The sequence below is a fragment of the Leptonychotes weddellii genome, chromosome 9, assembly GCF_054177405.1.
Source record: "Leptonychotes weddellii isolate Sample4059 chromosome 9, ASM5417740v2, whole genome shotgun sequence".
Classification (NCBI taxonomy): Eukaryota; Metazoa; Chordata; class Mammalia; order Carnivora; family Phocidae; genus Leptonychotes; species Leptonychotes weddellii.
The window spans coordinates 81,586,956-81,600,793 of NC_138377.1; the positions used below are offsets into that span (position 1 = coordinate 81,586,956).

At 36.0% G+C, this 13,838-nt stretch overlaps 1 protein-coding gene across 1 annotated transcript in view; it reads left to right on the plus strand.

Annotated features, from left to right (window-relative positions):
* AP4E1 (adaptor related protein complex 4 subunit epsilon 1) overlaps nucleotides 1-13,838 on the plus strand; it is a 46,115-nt gene that overhangs the window by 4,158 nt on the left and 28,119 nt on the right. The window contains exons 4-8 of the mRNA XM_081831859.1: nucleotides 1,308-1,474; nucleotides 4,655-4,728; nucleotides 9,498-9,620; nucleotides 9,931-10,040; nucleotides 12,801-12,940. Coding sequence (XP_081687985.1) covers nucleotides 1,308-1,474; nucleotides 4,655-4,728; nucleotides 9,498-9,620; nucleotides 9,931-10,040; nucleotides 12,801-12,940 — 614 coding nt within the window. The remainder of the gene's footprint in view (nucleotides 1-1,307; nucleotides 1,475-4,654; nucleotides 4,729-9,497; nucleotides 9,621-9,930; nucleotides 10,041-12,800; nucleotides 12,941-13,838) is intronic.

Consider the following 13,838-nt stretch of genomic DNA (forward strand, 5'->3'; position numbering starts at 1 on the left):
CCCAGGACCCTGGGATCATGACCTGAGCCCATAAAAAAATATTTTATTGGGGCACCTGGGTGGCTCAGTCGTTAAGCGTCTGCCTTCGGCTCAGGTCATGATCCCAGGGTCCTGGGACTGAGCCCCACATCGGGCTCCCTGCTCAGCTGGAAGCCTGCTTCTCCCTCTCCCACTCCCCCTGCTTGTGTTCCCTCTCTCGCTGTGTCTCTCTTTCTGTCAAATAAATAAATAAAATCTTTAGTAAAAAAAGAAAAGAAAAAATATTTTATTTATATATCAGAGAGAGAGAGCACGAGCAGGGCAGGGGCAGAAGGAGAAGGAGAAGCAGACTCCTTGCTGAGTGCGGAGCCCAACTCGGGGCCTGGTGTGGGGCCTGATCCTTGGACTCTGATCACTTAACCGTCTGAGCCACCTAGGTGCCCGAAGCAGTGACTTTCTTTTATACAACTTTATAGCTTATAGAAATGAGGAGAGCCAGTGGGGGTTGTGCAAGGTATATGGACTACAGTGTTGACTCCTTACATTATACTGTGTCAAATGTTATATCTTATTTTTCCTCTAATGTTTACTAAACTTTGAAAGAGCTATTATTTCCCTTCCAAAAATGTGCCCTTGATAATTAAATAAAAATTATAGTGAAGAAGCTGATGTTTACTTTGAAGAATGTATATGTAATTTCCCCAGTCCAAGAGACTAGTCAGATAGATAAGCAAAGCACACTCACTCAGAAACACAGGTACGTTTAAATACTATAGGGTTAATTAATTTTTAAAAGGCAGATGCACTGATTTGGGGGAGGTTTGAATGGTTGAGTAGTCTTGACTGTGCCTTGTGCTCTTCCACCCAGAACACATTTAGATCGTTTACATGAGAAGTCTTTTGCAAACAAATTTCAGAGATTGCAAACAGGCCTTGATATTCATCAAAAGTAGAAATAACACTGCCCCTTTTCAGTATGCCAGTTCTTTTCCCTTTTTGATATAATTGCTGATATTGTCTAGTAAAAGTTCTATATAAGATGTAATCACAAGAATTTATGAAATGTGATTAAGACTGTGTGGGGACAAGTATTGGTGGAAGCTTTTTGGGGGATGATACAGCTTTGGATCAGGTAGCCAGAGTAGTTTCATCAAGGAAGAAATCAAACTAATTAGATTAGAGTACTGTTTCATTAAATGTGCACATGAAACTTCTAAGTGAACATATACTAAGTTAGATTCTGTATGGCATTTTAACCAGGTCTATTTTATATTTGTTAAGACATTATTATTAACAGAACATTTTTTTGTTTTGTTTTTTGGATATAGGAAAATTCATCTGGATATAAGGACTTGACGGGGAGTTTTGTAACAATATTGAAGCAAGTAGTTGGAGGAAAGCTCCCAGTAGATTTCAATTACCACAGTGTGCCGGCACCATGGTTACAAATCCAGCTCTTGAGAATACTAGGACTTCTAGGAAAAGATGATCAAAGGTGAACTGTTCTAAGTAAACTTGATACCCTGATAGCCCGTCACCTAGAAGTTTCATAAGTCAGATTCTCCCAATGTTTAATTGGCTTAATAGTGATAAATAAACCACTGTAAGAAGTACATAACAGGTTGCTAGGATAATCCTGGCTCTCTGCTTATCTAAGTCCTGCTCATAGGGACTTCTGAGGCTCCATATCTTTCACGAAGCCTTCTTAATCATTCTAGCTTAGGGATTGGGAAACTTTCTGTAAAGGGCCAGACAATAAATATTTTAAGGTTTGTGGGCTGTATGTTGTCTGTTGCAACCATTCAAGCCTGCTGTTGTACACCTCAAAAGCAGCCATAGACATTACATAAATGAATGAACATTGTTGTATTCCCAAAAAAACTTTTTATGGACGTTAAACTTGAATTTCATATAATCTTCATGTGTTCTGAAATATTATTCTTTTGATTTTTTCCCCCCAATAATTTAAAAATGTAAAAACCATTCTTATCCTGCATCCATACAAAACAAACGTTTAGCCAGCATAGGCCTGCAGACTATAGTTTGCTGACTCTTGCTCTGGTTGGATGTGAGTGCTTCGTCTTAATTCATTTGTCTGAGTTACCCTTTTAGCCAATACTTTCTATTAAACTTCTTATGGGTGTCTATTCAGTTATATATATCTTTTGTAACTTTTTATTTTGCCATAGTTTTTCAAACTTACAGAAAAGTTGCAAGAAAGTACAAGAAGCTTCTTTATACCCTTTACCTAGAGACATCAGTTATTTGCATTTGTGGTATTATTCTTTCTCACTCTCTATATATGTGCATGTGTGCACACATATTTTAAAAATTTTTTCCTGAACTGTTCAAGAGCAAGTCCAACTAGATTTTAGTTTCCTTGAGAGCAAGGACCATGGCTTGAGTCCTTGATGTGTTTCTGTCTTAAGAAAATATATGCTAAAAAAAAATTTGCTAATCAGTGTTTCAACTTTATGAAAGATGGTTCTTCTCTCTGCAGTAGGGTACCTTCTAATTCTTTAGCGCTTTACAAAGGGATTGTCTTCTAGGCTCTTGCTCCTAGTAATGCCTTGTCAGTGTAATGTCAGTGTCCATGTGCCTGCGAGCTCCTAATGAGAACTAATTGGACTGTATCACTTCTGGTACTGCTATGTTACTTTTTCCTGGGTTTCTGAATCTCAATTCCTGATGGAAACCTAAGTAAAAAAACTAGAGGTGATGGGAGTAGATATGCACATTACAAATGTTTGTCCTAATTTTATTTTATATAATCCAGCCTATCCTATTGTGTAGCTCTAGTTGGAGTTCACTGGAATTCTGTTTTTTTTTTTTTTTTTAAGATTTTATTTATTTATTTGACAGAGAGAGAGATAGCGAGAGCAGGAACATAAGCAGGGGGAGTGGGAGAGGGAGAAGCAGGCTTCCTGCCGAGCAGGGAGCCCGATGTGGGGTTCGATCCCAGGACCCTGGGATCATGACCTGAGCCGAAGGCAGACGCTTAACGACTGAGCCACCCAGGTGCCCTGGAATTCTGTTTTAAAATCATGAATTTCATAGTAATGCAACCAGACCTCACTGGTCTAAAAAGATCCAGTGACAATATGTTGTTTACTAAATTCATTAACTCATTATTTTTCTTCTTTCCTTTATGGATGAATTTGGGGAATACGTACAAAGTTACAAAGAATATGTACAAAGAGAGAGCTTACCTCCAGAGAGCTCAGTTGAATAGAATTAGGCTCAATGAAATAAACAAAGAGTGGAACTCTTATGATGTTGTGGAACATTAGAATATTTTCTCCTTTGTACCAACTCTGACATTTTATGTTAACACAAATCTTGTGTTTCTTAAGACATGCTAAGCTCAGTGTGGCAAAGTAAAAATGTTATTTTATAACAGATTCTAATGTATTTAATGAAAGAGCTAATTTAATGGAAAAGTCTTCTTGTATTTATATTCTTTTATGTCTGTTGTTTGAATATTTTCTTGTGTTTTATAGCATTCTTAGATTTAGGTTATTAATGTTGCTTGATCATGTCTGCAGATGTTTCCACATTTTCATGTGGTTAATTATGACTCCTGTGCCAAACATTGGCTTTTAAAATTGAGAAACTAGACTGTAATCTAGGTGTAGTATTACCAAATTTGGTGCGGGGGGAGGGTTGTAATGTCTGCTTTGTGGTTATTGTCTGGAGAAAGTGCTTATGCAATAAAATGAAGGATTTTAGAATATGGTTCTGGATTCTCACTGGATCGTTATACTTTAGTCAAGACAGAATAAAAGCACATGCACTTCAAATTAAATTTTATAGCTATATATTTGGAAAAAAGAAGTTTTCTGAAAAAGATGTAACATCATGTGTTATTTGTGTAGCCTCACATTATTTTGATCTCTTTGTTTTACAGTGTAGTTTCTCTGCAAGACTACTGCGTGTATTGTATGTTGATGGTAGTTCTTTTTTCTGTTCGTGCTTTTCGAATTTGTAAAACATAGACAGAAATGCCAGTTGAGAAGCCACAGTTTCACACTGACCTCTTGCAGAGGACTTTTCTAGGTTGGGAGGCAGAGTGCTCTACAAAGCACTGCATTTTCTTACAGTATCTACCTCAACCCAGCTACTGTAAATGTAATCAGTAACCATAAAGGCATAGGTATGATAGAAACCCATTTCACAAAATGTAATTTCTTTATATTTTACGTAAATGAAAGTTAAAATTTTTTTTCCAGAGAACCTGGTGCTGCTTAAAGAAAGACTAGTATTTGAATATTTTTTAAAAACTATGTGGTTACTCTCTGGAATAATCTGGATGTGTGAGGTATTACTGTAGTAACTTGAAACAGGTAGCATATTTTATTATAAATAAAATTATAAAAGGTAGTATGTTCAACCAAACAAAAGCCTGATTCTTAGACTAGGTACAGGTAGAGGAAAGAGTTGATTGACTTAGGGATATCTCTCCATTGACTAGTCAGCTTTGATAAAGCAGGAAATTAAACTCAAGAAAAAGAACAAATGGAATCTTGAAGAAGTGAAATTCCCATAATTTCATAAAATGAATTTCTTTCACTTCTTTTCTGTAGATCCTCAGTTTTAAAGAGAGAGAAGTTTGAAAAACTGTTTTATTGAGTTATAATACTATAATTCTACTGCAAATAAAATATCTTTTAAACAGGACAAGTGAATTAATGTATGATGTTCTTGATGAATCCTTAAGAAGAGCCGAGCTAAATCACAATGTCACGTATGGTAGGTAACATGTAAATGCTACTCTAACGATTAACAGTGTTTTTCAGGATTGTAACAAAATGTGTGTTAGAATAATATAAATTCCAAAAGAATTGTATATGTTAATTTTTAAGATGGTTCTTTGGGTTATTATTTTTCAGTGCAAGCATTAGATAACTAATAGAAATAATTTGAAATTATGGCATTGTTTTAAATGTTGACCTAAATTCATTATTAAAATTGTCTCTCTCTTTTCTAAATATTTTAAAGAGAATTGTTTTTATATTGAAAGTATTCACTAAGCATCTAATTGACTGTGAAGGTTAACACAGTAGATCTGTTCCATACTTAGGAAGACAGTTTTAAATAAATCAGTCAACTAGTCATCAAATATTTCTTAAATTTCCATTTTTTGTCAGGTCCCTGTGCAAGGTGCTTGGAGTACAGTTGTGAATAAAACAGTATTCCCATTGATCTCACAGACTAGATGGAAAGGGTCAGGTGGTGTAAATGTTACAAAGGAGAATTATAGGGTGCTGTGGGAGAAAGAGCAGCTAGCCTTAAGTAAGAGAAAGAACACGGAAGGTTTTTCTGAAAAAGTGATATTTAAGAAGACAACTGAAGGAAGAGTAGAGTACAGACAAAGATATATAGCATATATATGTATGGAATAATAAATATATAGGCAGTAGCTATATGTTGCATACAATTTTATAAAGTAATTTAGTGATATGAGATGAGTAATTTGGGGGTGGAGGACTTAGGAAAGTAACTCAAAAACTTCCAATCTTAATAGCCAGGGGGAGGAACTATTAGTTCTTTATTGATTAGTTTGAAAAAGCTCAGTAAAGAAATTGGGGTATTTGGAAGTACTCAGAAGCAAAGTAAAACAGTTTGAATTTTGCATGTACTGGAGAAGAGCAGTAAGGAGACACTGAGAGGCTAACTCAAATGAGAAGTCATTTCTTAATCTAGTAAAATACTGTGAAGTAGGGGAGGAAGACCATTGTTCTTTCAGACAGTGGTAAACTGAATCTTTAAGGACATTGATTATAGAAACGTAGGGCGGACTAGAGGGCAGAAATTGCACTAGTTTACCTGTAAGAAAAATGCTTGACAAAGATGGAATAGGAATAAGGAGAAAGGATTGCATGTGTAAGACTAGTACGAGAATGATAATATATATGATAGTGAATTGAGATGGTAAATTTTGAAGGATAGATTTATGCTTTGCATGAATAAATGGTAATTAAGGCAATAAAAGTGGTTTATTCACTTGTTCAATCAGCATTTATTGAAGGCTTACAGAACAAAAACTTGTTTTGTAAACTAGGTACAGATTGAGGAAAGAGTTGATTGATTTATTTTTCCATGATGAGTCTGGGAGATTAAAGGAAAATGAGGTAGACACAGTCCCTGCCCTTATGAGTGTATAACATAATGATCAGTTGATATTATCTGGGATCCTACTGTCTAATGAGAAGAGTCAGGCCAGAGGTAAGGATGATCCTTACTGGCAAGGTGGTTTGGCTAGGAACTGTCAGAAGCTCCAAAGAAGTGTCAGAGTCTTTGCAGGCAGCCAAGTAAAAAGTTTTGTTTGAGATATAATGAGCATGTAGGATAAGAGTTTAAAAGGCTCTCAAGGAATTCTGTTTAGAATCAATTAAGGATTTGCTTTTCTTTTTCTTACAGAAAGTTTTTGTTTTTGTTTTTTTTGGTAATTGACATTTCAGCTTTAATTTTATTTTTTTGAATAAGTAATATATGCACATGGTTCAAAATTCAAAAGGTACACAAAGGTATACAGTGAACAGTAAGTGTCCCTTTGACCCTTACCACCGACCACCCAATTCCCCTTCTTGGAGATAGCCACTGTTACCCGTTCCTTTGATTTGGAGAATGCTGTATACCTGAGGAAATATTTTTTAATGTTCTCCACTAGGGTATCTCCACTAGAGTCCAGCGATACTCAGGGACCAACACCAACAGTTTGTTTCTTTGTAGGCTGTCAGTCCAGTGTTCACCTTGCCATGGAAACCTTATAGTTTCTTTTGTTTTATTTATTTCCTTTATTAAACTTTCCATTGTTAGGGTCCCCCCCTTTTTGTATTGATATGGTTTATAACTTACAGTTATTATAGATAACTAAACTGTTATCTAGTAGTGCTAACATAAATATTTTTTTGCTTAAGAATGTGAATTTTAAATTATGAACTTCATAAGGGAAGAGACTGTGTCTATCCCAGTATCTGGCACTAGTTCAATCAATGAGTAATATGTTTTAATTGGATTAAAAGAAAAGAAGATTACTTTTATCAGTTGTCTGATTGAATTTTAGTCTTTATACTTTCTAAACCATATTTTTATGACAGCTCCATTATTACAACTTACCTTAAAGTTAAATCAAGACATAAATCACATCAAAGACATTTATTGACTACTATTATGTACCAGGCATTGTACAAAGTGATATAGAGCATACGAAGAAGTGTAAAATACAATCTTTGTCTTCAAGGAATTTACAATATAATGGGAGAAATAGCTTATTTATGAAAGCATAATAACAGTATAAGGTAGAATGCTAAGGGGTGGTGCAGGGAATAAATATTACAGGAGTCCAGAGGTGGTAGAGATCACTGTGGGCCTGAGGACACACATAAGGATTTATTGATGTAATGAGGCCCTGAAAGGTAGGTAGGATTCAGATAGCCAGAAGGGAGGTCTAGGGGGTCTAGGCAGAGGGAACATGAGAGAAAGTGCAGAAGTGGGGATGTTTAAAACTGTTTCAGAGAATATTGACTTACCAGCAGCCTGCATGGACCGTTCATAGTGGGAGCAGTGGAAAGGCCATATTGCAGAGGTCCTCTTGTGAGAGCCAAAAGAGTTTGGACTTGATACTGTATAAATCCAGAGGTATGGAAGTTTTTTAGGCAGGGTACTGATAAGATGAGAGTAACATTTTTAGTAAGCTATTCAATAAATTGGGAGAATTATATAAAATGGAGTACAAGGAACAGAACCATCAAAAGTAGATAGAAGTGCATTTCCCTGTTTTTCCTACTTAGTGGATATTATATGTCAAATTAGCATATGACTCTGAAAGGTGGAGAAATGAAGGTAAACTGGTTAGGGACCTTGGGATGCAAGGAACAACACCATGGTGAGTACCCTGGGTTTTCTTTTTGCCTCATAGTTCCCAGACTGGGTACTGGAGAGCCAGCAACCTGGAAATGCTGACAGGCGCAGACAAAAATGCCCCAAGAAAAAAGCCTGTTGTCCTAGCCAAAGGACTGACAAGAAAAGGGCAAAATAGCAAGATAGCAGTAGCTTCTCTATTCCAGCCAAGCATCACACACAGCAAATTATGTAATGGCAGAAAAGACTGAGTGGGAAGCCAAGAATTCCACGTCACGAGGTGTAACCAGCTTCTTAGCCCTCCACTGGACTTGTGGTGGAGAATCCCAAGAGGAGAGCCAGAATTTCACCCCTGCCAGGTGCACTGTCAGTGGAGATGATGTGGGAAGCCTGGATTTCACATATTTAGGGATAGGGGGTTAACGAAGTACCTCTCCCCTCTTTGCTGGGGTGGTGTTAGAGGAAGCTGGTGGAGAGTCGGAGCCTTCACCACTGGTCAGCGATACTCAGGCCACCTAGCAGTGTCAGTGGAGGCCATGTAGGGAGCACTAATGAAATGCCCCTTCCTTTCCCAGGAGGATAGTATCAGCGGATGTTCCCATCCCCTATCCAGAAGGAAACAAGGAGGCAGAGTGGAGAACCTGGGCTTCCACACCCACTGGGTGGTACCCACATCTCCCTGCCAGAGTGGGGTCAATAGAGACTTACTTCATATGAAAGTAAAGTCTAATCTGAAGGATACGGGATCAGTGGAACTTCAAATTTTGTGCATAACCCTATCCAAAATATATATGATAAAACCACAGTATCACAAATGGTAGAATGTTATTAATTTTTAATTTGGTCATTTTTATTTGATGATATTTTGGTTAGGACCTGGGTTGCTCTGGAAGAGAAAACAAAACTTCACATTGTGTTTTTATGTTTAGAAATCTTCAGAAGCACTTTTTTGAAGCTATTGTAGAGGGGAGGCAGCAGGGAGCCTTCTATTTCATTTTGTGGACTTATACTTAGATTTTTGTAGAGTTGAGGCATAAAGGGACTTAGCTCTGGTGGAAAAATAATTTTAAAAACCTGTTAAATTCTTTTTCAGCTCATTTATGCCTAAGTTGACTAATAAATGCAATTTTTGAACTATTAATTTTACCTGTACTAGCTTTCCAGAAATCTTATAAGCATCTAAATAAGTTAAGATTTTAGATGAGTAATGAGAAGCTTTTGTACTAACACAATTTGATAGCAGGAAAGTTCTGAATGGAAGGAATCTGTAAAGGAAACCATGTCAGTTACAATAGAAAATGGAGCATCATTAAGGACAGGGGTTTTTTGTCTTTTTTTTTTTTTTTAACCACTGCTGTATCCATACTATTACAACAATAGGAGGTGTTCAGTAAATACTTGTTGCATGAATGAATTCATCATTTTTATCTATTAATATATAAATAATTCTCTTTAGATTGTGCTGTGGTAACATAATCCTAATTACTGTTTAAGCCTGAAAACAACAAAGTTCCCAACTTTGAAAATTTTTCATAAATAAGATTTTTTACTAAAACTGACCTTTTAATTAGTTTGTTTTGTTGTGAGTTCTATACAGGTATGTTTTTTATTATGCCTAAACATGATCCCTGATATTTTGTATTTTCTTTCTCTAGCTATTCTGTTTGAATGTGTACATACAGTTTATTCTATTTATCCTAAATCAGAATTACTTGAGAAGGCTGCCAAGTGCATTGGAAAATTTGTTCTGTCACCTAAAATAAATCTCAAGTATTTAGGTAAGATGATTAGATAATTTTTAAAAAAGATTTTACTTATTTATTTATTTGAGAGAGAGAGAGACGCTTGCATGCACCCATGAATGGGTGGGGCAGAGAAGAGAGGGAGAGGAAGAGAGAATCTCAAGCAGACTCCTTGCTGAGGGTGGAGCCCAACACAGGGCTCGATCTTATGACCCTGAGATCATGACTGAGCCACCCAGGTGCCCCAAAATGATTAGATAATTTTGACAGAAATTACAAAGAGAGCTCTTGAAATTTGCTGGGTATTTGTTTTCAGTCAACTGAATAATGTAATCTTTGTTTCTAGGACTGAAGGCTCTTACCTATGTTATACAACAGGATCCCACTCTGGCTCTTCAGCACCAGATGACAATAATTGAATGCTTAGACCATCCTGATCCCATTATTAAAAGAGAGGTAAACTAGTATTTTGAATAGTATATGCAAAGTGTTAGAACTTTTAAACTTTTTTTTGGTATTATGGAGAGAATCAAGTAGTGGGCGTGGTGTGTGTGTGTGTGTGTGTGTGTGTACACACAGTGTATTTTAACTTTTGAGTATATTTTATTCTTTCTAAAAAGTCCTTGTATCAGTATCCTCACAAATGGATTTAAACTATGAGTTGGAGGAGTTAGGTTCAGTTACCTGTATGGACTCATTAATATCTTTTTGGTTCAAGAGGAAAACTGAATCCTATTTCCAGGTCTTTCTGTTAATGCAACTTAAGGTGTAATTTATGACTATTAATATTTTTTCATATTCTCGTTAACATCTGTAAAGTGGGCTAATGTTTTCTCTATTAAATATGTAGGAATATTGAAAGAATTAATAAAGACATCCCCAAAATGATTTGAGCTGCTTGGAAGGAAAGGGGTATAATTTACTTAATTTTTTTTCAACTTTTTCCTTTTGTAAAATAGCTTCAGTGTCCACTTGAGTGTCTATATAAGTATTTATGTTAATTTTCATTAAAGAAATCATTCTGTGCCTTCATTTAAAATGGTATATGGGACCTAGTTGAGTAGATATTTTTATTTTTGATTTTAAAAATAGTAAAGATAATTTATTAAACATCTAAATTACTTAAAAGCAATGAGTTAAAAATATTTATTGAAAGAAAACTATTTCATTAAGCAATTGTAATTTTAAAAGATAAGATTATACATTTTGAATTTTAGAAGGTGCTATTTATGAAATAAAAATATTTTTGAGAAATTGACATATATATATATATATATATAGGTGTTTTTGTTTTTGTTTTTGTTTTTTGAGATAGAGAGCAGAGAGTGAGGGGCAGAGGAAGGGGGAGGGAGAGAATCTTAAGCAGGTTCCACACTCAGCACAGAGCCTGAGGCAGGGCTTGATCTCATGACCCTGAGATCATGACCTGAGCCGAAATCCAGAGTTGGATGCTTAACTGAGCCACCCAGGTGCCCCATATTTTTTCTTTTTGCATTCATATTTTTAATCTTCTGAAAATTGTTACCTGCCTCAAATGAATCTGGGAAGTTTACAGATACACTAATTTCTATGTGTAGGCATCATAGAAAAATGGTACGGCACCAAAGGACAATAACTAAAAACTGTATGGCTCTTCCACTTTGAACAGATAGAGAGCATGCATTTTCTTTGTGTGATTGGCTACTAAATTGAACAGAGTTGACTTAGGTACAGTTTTCTTATTGCTATATTTAATTTGGGGGCTCTCATTTAAAAATGAGGTCAAAGGGAAAATAAAGTTATCATGTCTGATCTGTTTAAAATGATCAAGTCTGATCTGTTTGTCTATTACCTATAGTGAGAAAAGTAGTTCAAATTCTTTGGGGAAGATACTGAGTATCAGTGGTGCCCAAGAAGGCACTGTAGTACTGTCTCTTTGAATGCCACTGTCACATTTAACCTCTATAAGTAGTTGCATACCAAGAACTTTGGTCCCTGGGTATGGAGTGACCTGTTGCTTCGGACTGGGATTCCCTTTTACCTGGTTTTATTACCTTTGTTTCTTACAGGGAGAAAGAAGACAAGAAGGAACTAGTATGAAAGACCTCTAGCCATGCAGTTCCTAATACCATATCCCATACAGTCCTGGAAATGCTAAATTATATGGTCTTAGAGTAGGAAATAAATTGGGTGTAAATTATCTAAAAATATATAATATATAGTTTAGAGTCTACAGGAAGCATGTCTGAGACAGCTAGATAAATTGAAAACTATTGATAGGGCGGCCTGTGTTTTTGTAGATTTTAAATGGAGTTAAAGATTAACTGAAACAGTTATCTTTTGTACTTGAAATCCTGGCTATAAGATTGCAAAATTATAAAGAGCCCTAAAGGTATTTTGGACAAGTTTGACAAGTAGGGTATGTGGACATTCTCTTGCAGCTGATGTTGTTGATCCTAAAATACCAGTAAATGATACCTTCTCAGTACTGCCCTTGGTCTCATATTGATTTCTGGGAGTTATAATATTTTTAGAACCTTAATGTAGGGCCTCAGAAAGCCCAGCCAAATGGGAGCTTACTGTGGTACTGGTCTTCCTTCATCTTACTTGAAGAAGCAAGAGGTATATTCCTGAGCACTGAGAAGGTGGCTATAACATGGTTTTTCCTTGCTGCCTGAGATTCTGAACATAGGCCTTGCTAAGGCTTTGAAGCACTTGAGCCACCAACCTTTGTCTGTTAGAGGCCATTTGCCCTCAGCTGACAAACCCACTCAAGGGCTGTTTTCTATTGTTTGGGTAGTGTGGAAAATATAGTTTGCAAGACTGAGTTTTTATGTGTGTATGTAATGTGTGTGTATATACGTGCACATACAGGCATAAGTAATACAGGTTTAAGAAGCTGTTCTATTATTTATAGGTTATATGCCTTTTAACTTTTTAGTCTTTACATGGCCTCTTATGTAGAAGTAGTCAGATTATACTTATTGAGATCAGTAGAAGGCTTTTAGACTTTGAAATTGATCATAATTAATTTTTTTGACACTAAGTTGGTTCTACCTTTCTTAAGTTCTATTTCAGTTAAAATGTGCATTTCTTCAGCACCTGTGAACCGACTGCCCAGTTGATCTATGCAAAAGTGGGAGAATCAACTCTATTATAAACCTGTATATTGCTGAATTTATTGGAGTTATCATGCATAGTTTTATAATTCTGTTTTTATTTCTCTTTCTTAAATAGACTCTGGAGCTTCTTTACAGAATTACTAATGCACAGAATATAACAGTGATTGTCCAGAAAATGCTTGAATATTTACATCAGAGCAAAGAAGAATATATTATTGTCAATTTGGTTGGCAAAATAGCTGAGCTTGCTGAGAAATATCCTTTGTTTAGACCATGAGTCATGAATACCTTTAGAGAGGGAGAAGCAGCCTCACTGCTGAGTAGGGAGCCTGATGCGGGGCTTGATCCCAGGACCCTGGGATCATGACTTGAGCCAAAGGCAGACGCTTAACTGACTGAGCCACTCAGGCGACCCAGTGCCACCTTATCTTTGACTTTACTTCATACTTAGTTTCTTTTCTGGTAAAAGTTCTTGTTTTGCAGGGGGAACTTGGGGTTAGGGATCAGCATGCTAAAATTTATCCTCTGCACTGCTGTTTATACTGGAAATTGTCACAGTAAGGTAGTTGGGAACTCCATTCACATGTCACCTTTCTTCCACATTTGCTTTTTAAAAGTCAGAGTAACTTTGAAGGTCACAAGGAGATTCCATTCTTTTTAAGATGTCTGTTATTTAAATCTAAGAAAGAGTAAATGCACAGTGTTAATCCACTTGTCTTGGAAATTGCTTAAGTATAGTTTTGTCCTAGCCAGTGCTGTAGCTCTAGCCAGCAGAATGATAGAATTTTAGACTGAGCGGAACAGATTAGAAAGAGGTTAAACAGCTTGTTCAGGTAGACACACCACATTTAGCCTCTTTGAAGTGTAGATCATTTTCCATTATTTGTTAGTCAGCTGGAACATTTCTTTATTTCACACTTATTTATTGGATGCTTAGTTATATACAAAGAATAGTGCTAGATGAAGCAACATGAACTTAGTTTATTAAGTTTATTAAATAAGCTTTTATTGAGCACCTATTTTACATAAAACTGGCGTATAGAACAATTTATTGGCAGAGGTTAAAAGCAAAAATGACAAAGTAGGATGGGTTGGGGGTTATTCTTTAATAAAAGGTTGATGCAGAAAAGATAATTTTAAGAAGTGGCATTTG